We start from the raw sequence: 16,416 nt of genomic DNA, 5'->3' as shown, positions 1-16,416 counted from the left end.
TGTTGTCCAGAACTTTGTTAGGGTGTGATCATCCCAGGTGGTTATAAAAAAGTTTTTTATCCTCTTCAGTAACCCATATGGGTTTATTTCTGCCTTCGCAAACTTTTGTTCACGCTTGCACTGATTTGTCTACTTAATTATGGAGCTATCAGATTATTATTGCATGCTATATTATTAGCTCATTATCGCAGAAAATCTAATATTACACCGCAACCAACAGTCTCCAAGGAGTGCCTTATTGGATTTCCTGATTCCACATCTCCACTATAGGTAGTCATAAGCCAGACTACACATTAGTGGTTTTAAAGACTTGATTTCAGCATGCCTTTAATTTCTTCTCCATAAAGTTTATAAAGAGCGATACATTTCATGGGAGGAGACCGTTTATCAGAAACTATTGTAAGTTTAAATCACATTTATGCATTGGAAGGAGGGATAAATCTGCCCAGATTAGAGTGCCTCCGCCGAGTCCCTTTTTACTAGCCAGATTTATGCAACGCGAACTCTAATTAATATGTTCCTATAAAACAGTTTATCAGCCCGCATGTGTACATAGAATATCTTTAATGCTGCGTGGACAGTGTTTAAATCTACATCGGGATTGGTGAGATTGGTGTGCGATAAGTGATTGCCATGATTCGTATCCTGTTATAGAATGATCTGTCACATCGCTTTTTTAAAACCTTCATGATAAATGTTATAAATGTTTTCAGTGTGATTTAATGAAAAGAGATGAACACCAGCAGGGAGACTTTAATTTCCTGTATTTCTCTCCTTAAGAGGAAGCCATTTATCAGCCTGAAAGTTACAAAAATACTTCATCAGACTTATCAAAACTTGAAGTTAAAAAATAATTTTCTTTTTATCTGCTACACTGTATCAGAATGGCTGAGAATTCTTTCTGTGTTAATTTAGGAAAATGTTATTTTATAACTGATGATTACAACAAAAAAGTAACATTACGTTAAAGTGGTTGTAAAGGCAGAAGGTTTTTTTATACCTTACTGTATTCTATGCAGTAAGGTAAAAAAACCTTCTGTGTGCAGCTCCCCACGCAACCCCCCCTCTAATTACGTACTTGAGCCCGATCTTAATCCAGCAATATGCATGAGAGCAGAGGCTCTCTGCCTTCTCGTTGCCCTTGATATGTGGGCACTTGGTGGGGGCAGGAGCACCGGTGGGGGATTTGAGAAAAGGAGGATCAGAGCTGCTCTGTGCAAAACAATCGCACAGATCAGGTTAAGTATAACATGTTTTTTATTTTCATAGAAAAAGAAAAACAGCCTTTACAATCACTTTAACAGCAAACCCAAATGAAGGAAAGGTGGTTCCAGATTAGCAGCCAAAAACATATTTTTTTTTAAGATTAAAATAACAAACCTATTATGCTCACTTGCTCTGTGCAAAGGTATTGCACAGGACAGCCTGAACCTCCTCTTCTGGGGTCCCTGCTGGCATTCTTGGCTCCTCCTCTTTTATGTCTGCCCCCACAACAAGCACTTGCTATGGGGGCAGACGTGCGTGCATGCTTCTGAGCCTGGCTGAGTGCGCCCATTGACGCAAACACAGCTCAGCCCCTCTCTCTGCTCACAGGATTTGACTGATAGCAACGGGAGCTATTGACTCTCTCTGCTTGAAGCCAAGCTTGTGAGAGAAGGGAGAAAGGGGAGAAGACCGGTAGATAGACACAGCAATGGATGGATAAGAATTTGGAGAGAGAAAGGGCACAGCAAGTGTCAAAACACCATGTGATTTGAACAGGAATGCGGTGCTATTCCTGTTCGAATTGCATGCGGTTTCTCCACCACTTCTGTGTGAATCTAGACTTGTCATAATGTTTTCAGTCTGGGTTCACACAGGAGAAGTGCAGGGAACCGCATGTGATTCAGACAGGAATCGCACTGCATTCCTGTTCAAATCATATGCAATTCTTTGCAGTGTAATTTCAGCCCATTCATTTTGTATGGACGCAATTTGCACCGCAAAATATCATGAGCATTTATATTGGCATTGATATCGGTATCAGTGCACCCTACTTCTAACCACAATATTGGCCTTGTATTGTGGCAGCCCTACTTGCCAGCGGCAAGACTTAGGAGTCAGGAGGGGGCAGGGCCACAATATCAAGCATTCTGATTCATATTTGCATACCAGTGTAAACCATTTAATTCAGGGCACCCTAGGAGCTGAAAAAGAACTTGTTTTCTAGGCATTTGTAGGTACCTTCCATGTAGTGCCACTGATTAAAACAGCTCATTACTGGTCATTAAAAGGCAGCATTTGTCTGTAAGTCCAGGGCCTCCTAATGATATCCCGTCAGTGGGAGGGTCCTTGATGTTGTACTTGGGCTCACAGGATATAGCCTGGATGTCAAATAAACCAGAAGAAGACTAGTGGCTGAGAAGACTTACAGTGGGAACAGCTCCACAAGTAGGGTGAGTATTGCAGTGAAAACTGTTTATTATATTTTTACTTTTTAAGGGAACTTTTTTTTTTAAGCTGGAGTTGGGCTTCAATCATTTTCACTATGGTAAAAGTACATGGAGGACTTTCTCTTCCTTTTACCTAAAATAGCAAGGAAAAGATCACAGGCGGTATCTCATAGCTTGTTAGAGTGATTCTCCGCTGCCTCTCATAATGCTTCTTGATTTGGGCTCATCATGCATCTTTCTCCATAATGATCTCTTGATTGGCTGCTATCACCTGGATACGGTAGTGCAGAGCATACTTCCATACTCTGCAGTCTTCAATTAACTAAAGAAAACATTGAACATAAGTGGTTGATAATTCCTGTATTTGTAGAATGTCTAGATTTGGAATCCTGGGGTGGTATAGTATCCGGAGTGGTGAGCATACTTACATTAACTATCCACTTCCTGAGAACATTGGGTCTTAAGGTACACAATTTGCAGAGTATCTGTAGATAAAGGCTGATTTTTTTTTTATCTTTCTGCCAAAGATCTTTTGAATGGACTGGTCCTAGTTTTTTAGACTGAGAGATAACTGCATAGATATGGTATAGGGATAAAAGACGTTTGAGGGTCCTATGTAGAATGCCAAGGCAGCTGATAATCTGTTTTTTGGGGTATTTTTCAGCTTTGGCTACCACTGAGGAGAGGTTGGTATGTGTTTGTCTAGGTTTGATGGTTTGCACAAATGAAAATATAAAAATGTTAGGATTTATTCATACTCTCATAGTGGCTCTATTTTGAGCTGTAGTGTAGTGACCAAATTTTGAATATCCTTAAAGAGGTTGTAAAGGCTAGGTGCAGAAACTCCCTCCTTTGGTACCTTTTTTTCTCTTGGAAGACTTGTCATAAGTGACTCATGCTGATAGCAAAAAAATGAAAACACAGACAGAAGAGATACTTATGCCCCGTACACACGTGCAGATTATCTGAAGACTTTTGTTCTGTAGACTTACCAAAACCATATAATATGAGGTCAAACCTAAACACTTTCAATTTGTATGCAATCCGGCAGGCCCTTGCACTACATAGAAAAGGTAAATCTGAAGACAAAAGTCTTCAGATAATCTGCACGTGTGCACGGGGCATTAGTTCTCTGCATTGAGACAAGTACACACTATAGAGGGATATGCTGTGTTCATATTTCAGGTCTCAGGTTTACAACCACTTTAACCACTTGCCGACTGCCTAACGCCGATCTACGTCGGCAGTCAGCCCCTCACAGGCAAAGTGACGTAGGGCTACGTCCCGCGTGGTCACGGACCCCCCCGCGCGTGTGACCAGCGGACCCGATGTCTGCCGGTCACTCGGCGATCGGCGGGGGAGAGGGAGAATGTCAGGCAGCTTGTGTAAACAAGCTGCCTGTCATTCTCCTCGCTGTAAAGACACTGATAAAACGGATCTAGTATGTAGATCCGTTGATCAGTGTCCTTACAGCTCAAGCCACAGCCAATCACAGTAGAAAGCACGCCCCTAGGGATACACACAGCCCCTCCCTTCCAAATAAAGTTAACCCCTTCACAACCAGTGTATTTTTACAGTAACAGTGCATATGTATAGCACTGATTACTGTAGAAATGTCACTGGTAACCCCAAAAGTGTCACAAATGTCAGTCAAGGGTCCGATCTGTCTGCCCCAATGTCGCAGTACCGCAAAAAAAATCGCAGATCGCCGCCATTACGCGTTAAAAAAGAAAACAACAAAAATGACAAAAATCTTTCCCTTTGTTAGTAAACGCGATAACTTTTGCGCAAACCAATCAAAATACGCTTTTTGCGATTTTTTTTACCAAACATATGTAGCATAAAACAAATTGGCCGAAAATTTAAAAAAATTTTGATTTTTACTTTTTTTTTGGGGGGAATTTCATATAAAAAAATGTGAAAAATATTGTTATTTTTGCAAAATTGACGCTCTTTTTTTGTTTATAGCGCGTGATCAAAAAATCGCACAGGTGATCAAATACCACCAAAAGAAAGCTCTGTTTGTGGGAAAAAAAGGACGTCAAATTCGTTTAGGTACAGCGTCGCACGACCGCGCAATTGTCCGTTAAAGTCACGCAGTGCCGAATCGCAAAATACCCCCTGGTCAGGAAGGGGGTAAAATCTTCCGGGGCTTAAGTGGTTAAAGTAGGACTATTGGTAAAACCTTTTTTTTTATGTTGGACAGAGTAGAGGAGAGTTAGAACACCTGTCAGGTTTATTTTTCCATCTGTGTCCCATTGGGGGCATTAACTTTCTCCTATAGCCGCAACAGGAGGTAAAAGGAAATCCTAACAAAGTAAAGGAAATCCCTCATTGTTACAGATGTCACCAGAACTAATGTCCCTGTTTCAAGATTTCCCTCCTATTGCTGTTCTTGTGACAACCCAAAATTTTTAATTTTGTTTCACTTCCCCTAATGATAGTAAACAGGACAAATAGAGAGGGTGAAGATGTTTTTGCTCAGTTTTCATTTTGGCATTATGACAAAAAAAAAATGTAGTGGGCGTGTCCAGGCTTTTCGTAACTGAATATATTTCAAGTAAACCTTTTTAGCCATTTCACTTGCTCCACAAAGCTGAGTATGATTATATCTTATCCTGTAAAATGTCAATTTTCATGCAAGGCCTGCTTGGAGTTGCAGCACATTTTCAGATATTGTATTATGTCACATTATTATATTTGTGCTGTCATGCACCAAGGATCACACCATCACAATATCTTACCATCAGCTGTTTCATGCTGGAATGCTCCTCAGTTTCTCGCCCTGTCGTTGGTTCTTTATGAACAATCTCCACTCGGATGTCATTTTTGGCAGATACCACGCCTTTTAGATCTGATGAAAAATTTACAGCTTCATTAAAGCACATTTGTTTGGCACAAACCTAACATTTATCATTCTTCATGAAAATGTCACTTATTCTTTGTCTTTACTCTCCAGCAGCCTCTACAGGACACAATACTGTGATATAGCCCAAGGTGTCCTTGGCTACGGTAGGGTAAAGCCTGTTCTGCGTGGTAGACACAGGTGTGTCAAACGCAGGAGTACATGCTCTTCTGAGAATTTGTGCTTTGTTTATTACTCTATAAAAGTCAGAATGAAAATATGGTAAATACATTGAAGATGCATTGTAAAATCATGGTACATACATGTCAGATACATGTAAACAGCCCATGTACACAAGCACTTTAATGCCCCATACACACGTGCAGATTATCTGCAGACTTTTGTCTGCAGACTTACCTTTTCTATGTAGTGCAAGGGCCTGCCGGATTGCATACAAATTGAAAGTGTTTAGGTTTGACCTCATATTATATGATTTTGGTAAGTCTGCAGACAAAAGTCTGCAGATAATCTGCACGTGTGTATGGGGCATTAATTAGGCAGGTAATATAAGTATAAAATAGGTTGTGGCTTTCTGGGTACCTAGGTCCTACACCAGGTTCTATATATATATATATATATATATATATATATATATATATATATATATATATATATATATATATATATATGATCTTTATTGCATGTTATGAACAATGCAACTAGATGAGTTGACACACCATTATTACACTGAGTTGGTTAGTAGAAGACTGAGAAGATTGGGTCACTAAGATAAAAGGTTCTCCCAAACAATGTTGTCAGCATTACTTACATTCTCCTCTGCTGGACTTCAAAACATCTCTCCCTTTCCTCATCTCCATCGAGGGTGGGTGTTATGTAGTACAACAGAGATAGACTCTGGGCTGACAATATTGCTTGAGCTTTCCGTGCTGCAGAGGCAGCATTGTCAGCTCAAACAGGAAGTTAGGAGCTCACGGTAAATCTAACAGATCAACCGCCATTTTCTGTACTTGCTGTGCAGATAAGTGGCAACCACCCCAATCTATAACTAGCCTTTATAGTAAGGTGAGTAAGGTGCACAAGGAAGGGGTTTATCACATTATAAACAATAAAAAAAATCCCAGCACACTAAAGCCTCTTACACACGATGAGACTATCGGAGGACTGATTGTCTGTTTTTTTGTTTTTGCATGCTAGTCTGCATATTGAAAATTAAGAGGTTACTCAATTTATGCAAAATTCTTGTACAACAGAAAACCACTTCGGAAGCAAAAACTGTACTGATTAAACGAAAAACATACGATCTGCTATCGCACAATAAAAATGTTCATGTTTGCACCTTTGGATAATTTCGGATTAACTATCCTGATTGGCTCTCAAAAGTTGTGTACTAACAATCATATGAGTGTACGATCGCTTCAAAAGCAGTATTTTTCCCAGCATTTTTTGTAATGTGATAGTAGTTGGGGGGTGGTAAAAAGATGGCTCAACTGCGACCACCTCAACCACTAGTGTGAACAAGTCCTTAAAGTTCATGTAAACCCTAACAATGAACTTCTCTTATTTGTTTCCTTTTGATCTGTTAAACATACCTTTGAATGCAGTTTGATATATCTGTTTAACCACTTTAATACAGGCCAATTTTCACCTTGTCAGTGCGAAGGAAAAGAGCAGAAAAACAGCACCTCCTGGTTACGATGTGACCAGTTGTGATTGGACAAAGCTGATCACATGGTAAAGAGCCTACGTCATAGACTCTTTACAGAGATCGGAGATGCGGTGTGAGTGGCGCGAGCGGCTTATCCTGCTGGACGTCAAATGACGCTCAATCAGGATAACTGATCCCCCACCCGGCCGTCATCCTGCTATAGGCTGGGCAGGATATGGATAAAGAAATATACCTAATCTAGTATTTCCAGTGCCAGGGACCTCTGATGGCTGTTTCATTTTATTGTTCCCAGCTACTTCACTGAACTCCAAATCACCTCCCCCTATGATATGAAGACAAGGAGAGAAGGGAGGTGTTCTGTGGTCATGTTATAGCATGGCAACACTACTTCTCATAGAGTGGGTGAGCGTTGTCACCCTAGCACAGGGGATGTGGTACTGGCAAGTTTGCCAGATGAAAATAAAGGGAAAAAAAGGCCTGAAAATAAAACACATGCAGCCAGAAGTGAACATCTAAGGCATTGTATGCTGCAAGATGTTACATTTTTTTGTTGGGTTGAGATATGCTTTAAACCATGAATTGGTACACTAGCACAGCCATGTACCATCTTAACCTGGGGCATGGCAGCACCAAATGTGGTAATGCAATTTGTATGTTTGGTAGAAGGTCCAACAGCTTTACATAAGTAGATTTCATCCTACATTCTTATAAAGCAGAGATGAATGGAATGACAACAAAGTGCTAATGTAAGGAGTGATAATCCCTGTTATAATCTCTGTGAACTGACTTTTACAGTGGAAATACCTAAAACAAAGAAATACATAAAATAAATTGTGCGGTAGATTAAGCTGATACGTGCAGTAATGTATTTAGAAAGGTAAAAAAAATGTTTTTTGATCATAAAAACAGTTTGCACATGGTAATGAAAATATTGCAAGTATGCTTTTGTGAACCAAGCCTAGCATACGGAGACAGAAAATTAAATTGACAAGCCAGTAATTATCAGGCTTTAGGTGACCTCTGACTGCAGGTTTATTTTAAGTCTATAAAATCACAACACATATCCACTCACCCATCCTTCTTAAATCTGAACTCCTTCAGGTAAATGACTAAATACACAGATGTGAAACATATACTGTAATAAGGCTGTTCTAATTTCCAAAAGATGTCTGTCCGTCTGGTCCTGAGAGTTACATAACACAGCCATATCTGCCAGGGCATGAGACCGGAGTTTTCTGTGCTGCAGTCCTTCTCACAGACTGTAACTGGACAGTGAAAGGAAAAGCAGCAGACTGATGTAGGGAGATTTACTAAAACTGGTGCACACAGAATCTGATGCAACTGTGCAGAGTAACCAATCCGCTTCTAGGTTTTATTGTCAAAGCTTCAAGAGGAAGTAAAGTCTAATTTTTAATTTTACCTACAGGTAAGTCTATAATAAGGCTCACCTGTAGGTGCTGTGAATATATCCTAAACTTGCTCAGTTTTGAAAATATTCAGAGTGCATGCAGCCAATGACATCATCATTGGCACATGCGCTCTGAAGGTCCAGCTTAACGTAAAGGGCGGCTCTCGCATGCATGCGTAGGAGTTACGTCATTGCAGCTCCGACGACTCACAACGCTGGAGTCGGCAAACCCAGAAAAACACTGGGGAAGATGTCAGCTGTCTCAGCGGTGTGCGGGCGTCACTGGAAGTCTTCAATCTAAGGTAAGTATTTCATAATGAAATAGTATGCAATGCACACTAACTCATTATGGCTTTGTCTTAAAGGTTTTTCTATTTTTTTTTTTCTTCTCAGGGGTTTACAACCTGTTTAATTGAACAAGCTTAGCTTATGAGCTGATTGGCTACTATGCACAGCTGCACCAGATTCTGTTCACCAGTTTTAGTAAATCTCCCCCATGAGTTCACCTCTGTAATTCTGCTCTCTTCTTCTATCAGGATGTTATTTGCACTGCAGCACACCTGATTGGCTTCTTGTGCTGCTTCCCCTCCCCCAGGAGGAGGGGCCGTGTTGGTACAGGGATCACAAAAAGGCAGATACCAAACCAAATTTAGGTTAGATTTAAGGGTTACAGTTAGGATTAGAGGTAAGAGATGAGTTAGGGTTTTTAATAGCTTGCTGCATTCGTGTTTTTTTTTTTCATATTTTCTGGAATTCAGCCGTAAACATTAGAAACCTCTGGATAATTCCTGGAAAAATATTTAAAATTAAATATTTTTTCTCTGATTCTGCATTAAATTAAAATAAGACTTTCTATTAAAAATATGACCCAATGAGCAAATATTTCCTGCCTTTTCCAGTCTCCTTTTAGCGTACTTCTCCCCAAATATTTTGAACTGTTGTTTACTAAAAATATATACATATTCCTTCTTTATATAACATGTATCAAAATTTTTTTTAGCATGACTCATTTATTTTGCTGATACTGTGATTTAACATCATGCTGGTTAAACACACAATGGTATGAGCATTCGAAATAAGCATTGTTTAACAATGGTGCCTTTACAGAGTGATTGCACTCAATAATCAGTCCTCCAATAAAGGATCATTTTCATTTAAAAAGGAATGCTGGTAAACAATCTAATCAGAACTGACCAAACTGATTTTTTCTCCCTTTGATGTTTGATGTTTGAATGATTTGACGTTTGAATGATATCTTTCAAAAATTTGTTTATTCAGTTTTTTCAAAAACAAACAAACAAAAATTGAAAAAGGAAAAACAAATTCAACTAAGAGCCCATTCAGACTAGCGCGACTTGTCAGGCGACTCGTCAGCCTGACAAGTCGTGGTCGGTCGCGGTCCATTGAGTAGTACAGGAGCCGTTCTAATAGGAGCGACACAAGTCGCTCCGACTTAGAAAAAGGGTCCTGTACTACTTTGGGGCGATCTGGGAGCGACTTGCATAGACTTCCATTATGTGAAGTCCCTGCAAGTCGGGCCGAAGTCGCTGTGCACGCGACTTCACAGGTCGCCCCCCCAAAGTTGGATCGCCTCAGTGTGAACCGGCTTTTAGACTCGTGCAGTTCATTTCGTTCTGTATTGAAGTTCGGACTAATTTTTAATTTTCAGAAATTTGGATGTATCCAAGTTTTCGAATTACAATAGAACCGAAACTAAATCAATCCAAAAAATAACGTAAAAAAATTGGACGATATTCGAATATTTTTCAACTCCATTTCAAATCGTTTTTGAATTTGAATCGTTTTTCGAAATCAAAAAGTTTTTGAATTTGGATAGTTTTCAATTTGTTTTCTAATTTCAAAAGAGAATAAAATAGAATATAATGTAAATGAATAGATTAGAAAAAAAATATAATGGAATAGCAAAAAAGAATATAAATTACTTCTGGAATTCTAATTAAAAAAAAAAAAAAATTTGAATTTGAATACATAAGAAAAAAATTGAATAGAAAAAAAAAGAATAGAATGGACTATATTAGGATAGAAAATAATAGAATTTAAAAAAACAATAGAGTAGAATAGAATAACCATTTCCCTAAACTCAAATAGAATCAATTCGAATTTGAATAGAATAGAATAGAAAAGAATAGATTAGAATAGAATAGAAAATAACAGAATAGTACAGAAAAAAAAACAACAGACTAGAATGGATTAGAATAGAGTGAATATAACCATTAATTTGAATTTTAAATAGAATACATTTGAATTTGATTAGAAAGAATAGAATAGACAAAAATAGAAAAAATAGAATAGAATAATCAAATAGAAAAAGAATTAAAAAAAAAATGAAATAGATCAGAATAGAATAGAAATATTATAACCATTTTCCAAAATTGAAATAGAATCAATTCAAATTTGAATAGAACCGAAAAAAATAGATTAGAATATGAAGATGGTTATATATTTTCTATTCGGTTGTTTTTTCTATACTCTTCTGTTAGTTTCTATTCTATTCTAATCTATTCTTTTCCATTATATTCAAATTCAAATTGATTCTTTTTAAATTTTGGGAAATGGTTATATTCTTTCTATTCTATTCAATTGTTTTTTTAATTCTAATATTTTTTATTCTTTTCTTTTTTATTTTGTTCTTTTATTTCCTATTCTATTTTGTTCTGGTTTACTCTATTGTATTCAACTCTTATTTTCTGTTATATTCTTTTCTATGCTATTATATTTGTTTATATTCTATTCCTTTATCTTCTTATCTATTTTATTGTATTTGGCAATTGGAAAACAATTTAAAAACGTTTCAAATTTGAATTCCGAAAACGAATCAAACGGATTAAACAAATTTATGCAAATAACAAATCGAAACAAAACTAAACAAATTTTTTCGTTCTGCATATGTCTAAATACAATCCACTTAAATTCATAACAAAGATATTTAAAATACCTCTTGGTATATCTTAATTCAGATATTATACAGTAAGCTAAGATAGGATATATGATAATAGACTTATAGAGAACTTTTCAAAATAAAGAAATTAATGATTGTATATGATTATTTAAAACAGGCGACTCTATAATTAATCAAGGGCTTATCATTATAAGTATTGTCAGCACGGGCATTAAAAAATTAGATATTAACACACTAATTTATGCACTTAAAATTAGGGTTAATATTTACTTAACCCCCACTACTTTGTGAGGCACCCGCCACAGCTATTTAAAAAGAATACACTTTGATCTGGGCTTCTAGTCCATCTGACGACGACACAGTTCTACCTCTTTTTTTTCATCTGGTGGCGGTGGGTGATGGGCTGCTGCTGCACTTTAGTAATAGATTGAACCCAGGCTACTGTAATGATGGCAGGTCTGTGAAAGCCTGGAGCCAGAGGCAGTGGGTTAAATGATGTTGTTGTCATTCAAGCTTGAAGACTGGCTACCTCTAGCAGGGGAAAGAAATTACTGTGGGGATAGCTCTGGATTCAAGGTAAGTTTTGCAGCAAAAGCAGCTTTTTTTATTTTTACATTTAAGGAGCTACATGTTTAAATTGGTTTGCCTTAGTTCTGTTTTTAATGTATTTTAAATGCAACAACTGTAAATACCTGGATCTGTCTTTGTATCAGCTATTACCTCTCTGTGAACATTCTTTATAAATATTCCTTATTTATTTTGCATTATAAAATACAATTTGTGATTAGCTCACCTTCTTTGCTACAGAAAAGCTGCATGTTTCTTTTTACGGTAGGAAGCAATTAAGAGTGCATTATATTTATGCATCTAGCTTTTACCTATATCATAATAATTTTCACAACTGCCCCATAATAATTACACTGAGCACTGACATGTTACATTACTTACTTCTCTGGTTGCGAGCGCAGCAGAATGCTACAATTGTTGCCATGAGAACAAGGAACGCCACTCCGGCACCGACAGCCACACCAATGATCACGGTAACTGGGACAGATTCTGTAGAAGAGAATGATAGATATGTATCATAGTAAGTCAAGATGATAAAGACACAAGTCCATCTAGTTCAACCAATGGAAAAAAAAACAAAACAACAGCCATACAATACAATATACACAATCCTATATCCACAGTTGATCCAGAGGAAGGCTAAAAACCCCAGCAAAGCACAATACAATTTGCTCCAGCAGGGTAAAAAAATTCCTTCCTGATCCCCCGATAGGCAATCGGATATTGCCTGGATCAACTTGAGTACCCAGTTATATTTTGTTTATTTAAGAAAGAATCCAGGCCTTTTTCAAAGCAATCCACTGAGCTGGACAGAACCACCTCTGGAGTCTTACTGTGAAGAAACCTCTCCATATTTGGAGATTAAATCTGTTTTCCTCTAGACGTAAAGAGTGCCCCCTTGTCCTCTGTGATGACCTTAAAGTGAATAACTCAACACCAAGTTCACTGTATGGACCCCGTATGTATTTATACATGTTGATCATATCCCCCCTTAATCTCCTCTTCTCAAGAGAGAATAAATTCAGTTCCTCTAATCTTTCCTCATAGCTGAGCTCCTCCATGCCTCTTATCAGCTTGGTTGCTCTTCCCTGCACTTTCCCCAGTTCTCTGATATCCTTTATGAGAACTGGTGCCCAAAACTGAACTGCATATTCCAGATGAGGTCTTACTAATGATTTGTACAGGGGCAAAATAATAGCTATACCTCTCTTAATACAAGCAAGGACATTGCTTGCTTTGGAAACTGCAGCTTGGCATTGCATGCTATTATTAAGCTTAGGATCCACCAAAACCCCCAGGTCCTTCTCCGCCATTGATTCCCCCAGTTGTACCCTCTCTAGTATGTATGATGCATGCATATTCTTAGCCCCGAAGTACATAACTTTACATTTATCAACATTAAACCTCATTTGCCACATAGTTGCCCAATTAAACAGCATTAAGGTCATATCGCATTACAACCCTGAGGATTTCAACTTTCCTGCATTACTTTGGTGTATTAAAGTGGAATTGTATTTTGCCTTGAACAAATTGATCACAAAAAAGGAGGTCCGGGAAGGCAAACACCCTAAATATGGAAAGGTTAATACCCCAATTTTTTTTGCAATTTTTACTATTTTTCTTCACTTTCTGTCTTGGAGACTCAACACTAAGAGGATATCTCTCTAAAGTAAGCAAAATCTCCTCTTGCATGGTTGTCTCCAGAACAAGCGTCCTCATTGAAGGGTTTCTTCTCTATTTCTTTTCTGATGACACCTCATAATTCTGGATTTTTAATCACCCCAAATCCCAGGAAAAATACAGTGGATCTCTCTAATGAAGACAAAACATCAATGTGTTTTTCAATGTGACCGGTATATATCACATAATAAAGTAATTTCTTATCACAGCAAAGTAACATAAACATTTTATTTTCCAGTCAGTGGATTTTCTGTTGATAAAATGAGTGCCAGGCATATAAAGGTATATAGCCAGGTTCGTGCATATACCATGACAATGCGAAGCAAGATCTGGACCTTGTGGCAAGGGGCCATAATAATCCTAACCATTGGACTCTTCTTTCTTCATTTTTTTTAAGAACATTGGGGGGTTCTCTATGGCAAAAATGATTTGATGTCTTCACTGCTAAAAAGATCGTTTCTGTAAGATTTGGTTGCTTTTAGGCTGCTCTCTTTTTCTATTCAGCCCCAAAGCCATGCACACCACAAAGCAGGGATTGCATAAAGAACTATTTCTGTCCCATTCACTATTATGACTTTGACATGGGTTAAAGGATTCCCACATGCCCAAGCCCTTAAATCAACCATCATCTTCAAACTGCCATTCACAGCTGTGCCTGAAGCACAGTCTTTGCTATTGATTTTCATACCATAATGTAAAATTTAAACTATGTATCTAAAAGGAAAATTTTTTGATCTTGGAACGGCTTGGAAAAGTGTTAAAACCCTTGCTGAGTTTTTTTTTTTTCTGCCAGTTTCGCCAGTGAAAAGATTCAACCTTCTATGTTGCCTTAGTGGCCACTCTCACTGGGACAGGAAGTGACTGAGCATGCAAACTTTTACAGCTGTCACATGCGCAGTAAGTGGGGAAAAGCTTCCAATGAAGAAACCTTTTCTTTTAACAAATTTATAAAAGAGGATTTCCTTTGAATAAATGTCCTTCTTACTTTTTATGTTGTGTTTTCAAGACAAGAAGTAAAGGAACTTTTCCCCAATGAGCAGCATAACAAAGCTGATGGCAATTACTTTTCCTACTGTATCCGAAACTAAAAAAATTTAAAAAAAAAGTATTTTTCCATGAAAAAAAAGATTTCATTTCATTTTAATCTATTCAGATTTACCAGGTTACAATGGAAGCCATTAAGTTATGTTGTGTTCCAGGTGGGCTGCTGTTTTTACACATTGTTGTTATATCATTTAACTTCCATACATACATGTGTTATTGAATTGTAGCTTGTAAATGTTAGTCTGAACATTATTGTGTCTCGCAGGCTTTTGGAAGTTTCAGCAGGAATTTATTAACCACCTAGAAAAAGCTCATCTCAACATTTCCCTAGAGTTTAGTACATGCCTGCTGAAATCTGCAAAATGCTAGTTAAAGCCAAAGATAGCACTTCTAAATAAATCTGCATTCAGCAATACCTGATTTGAAATGTAGGAAATTCAAACGGTTTCAAGAAAGCTGCTTGATAATTTTTAATGCTTTGTTAATATGTGCTGAGGGGTGTATTTGGTGGATATAAAGGAATAAAAAATATTACATGTATTAGGTCTTTTGAAGTGTGGTGTTATATTGTGGTATATACTGTAAGTTGTCAGTGACTACAGAAACCCCTTACGGCTCATATACAATTATGCATGGCGATAATACATGGCGGCACCTCAACGTACTTCAACAGCACTAGGCAAGGTACCCACACTGCAGCTGACCTCACATGTTGCGTCACATTTGTTTTCCTGTGCATTACAGTGGGATACCAGCTGATTCAAAATGAATGGACCTTTTTAGTGGGCCTTAACCTCCAGTAATACACATGCTTTAAAGCAAACTCCAGAATGTGTACAGTGTGCTTCTTTACCGAGGTGTAGATCTTCATTGGCTTGCAGACCAGAAATTGCTAAGGACTTCACAACAGGAGTATAGGAGTGTGGGTGTTATGTTAATATGTAGAAGGTCCTGTTCTCTTTTTTTTTTTTAATTGGATGAAAAGCAGCCATGTGGTAACCAGTCACTAATCACTTTTAACTGTTCTTATTGCTCTTAAGTGATTAGGTGTGAAAGATTTTATGTGTAGGTTGCTGTTATTGGCAAATTATGGGAAAACAGCCCAGGGCCTATCACTCTAAAAATTCTGTGTCTCCATTACATCATGCTAATTAACCTCCTTAGCGGTAATCCCGAGTGTGGCTTGGGGTTAATTTTCAGTACCAAAATCAGTAACCCAGAGCCACACTCGAGATTACCCTGTAGTGAAATTTACCTTGTCCCTAGGATCCCCCGATGTCCTCCGGGTGATGCCGGTGTTCTATCAGAATACTGCTGAAGCTACCTATCAGATTCTGCAACCGGAAGTGACATTCGGACAAGAAAACTTACTGCGCATGGGCCTTGCTTTCCAACATGGGCACTATGCGTTCCAATAGCTTTTTACGTGACAGAACACGAAGCAGCAGCAGATATGTTCTTACACCCATTGAATTTTAAACTGATTTTAGCAATAAACTCACCTTATATACTGAAATACACTATTTCGCTGTGACTGAGTGAAATAGTCTATTTCACTATATAATCAGTATGTCGCTGAGCAGTGCGAGGTGTACCAAGATGGACATCGCCACCTTCTTCCTGCAGGTTTCTTGCTATATTTACTATATTTCAATAATAATAGAAATGTAATACTGTTATTTAGTCTATAAGGTCAGCTTAGTGGTAAAATAAATCTAAAATTAAAGACTTGTACACAATCAATTTTAGAAGTCAGAGCCGTCTTACAGTCTACTATGGCATGCATGAGTGTCTCTAAACTTGCAGGCGGTTCTACTTCCCTGATCACTGTTG

The 16,416-nt window shown here is 37.9% G+C and overlaps 1 protein-coding gene across 4 annotated transcripts in view; it reads right to left on the bottom strand.

Moving 5' to 3' along the window:
* KIRREL3 (kirre like nephrin family adhesion molecule 3) overlaps nucleotides 1-16,416 on the bottom strand; it is a 1,274,477-nt gene that overhangs the window by 34,538 nt on the left and 1,223,523 nt on the right. For all 4 annotated transcript variants that reach the window (XM_082273094.1, XM_082273096.1, XM_082273097.1 and 1 more), the window contains 2 exons: nucleotides 12,241-12,348; nucleotides 5,177-5,286 (listed from right to left, as the gene is read on the bottom strand). In XM_082273094.1, coding sequence (XP_082129220.1) covers nucleotides 5,177-5,286; nucleotides 12,241-12,348 — 218 coding nt within the window. The remainder of the gene's footprint in view (nucleotides 1-5,176; nucleotides 5,287-12,240; nucleotides 12,349-16,416) is intronic.

Source organism: Pelophylax lessonae (genome assembly GCF_965119305.1).
Source record: "Pelophylax lessonae genome assembly, chromosome: 12".
NCBI lineage: Eukaryota > Metazoa > Chordata > Amphibia > Anura > Ranidae > Pelophylax > Pelophylax lessonae.
This window is presented reverse-complemented; position numbering and strand designations above follow the sequence as displayed.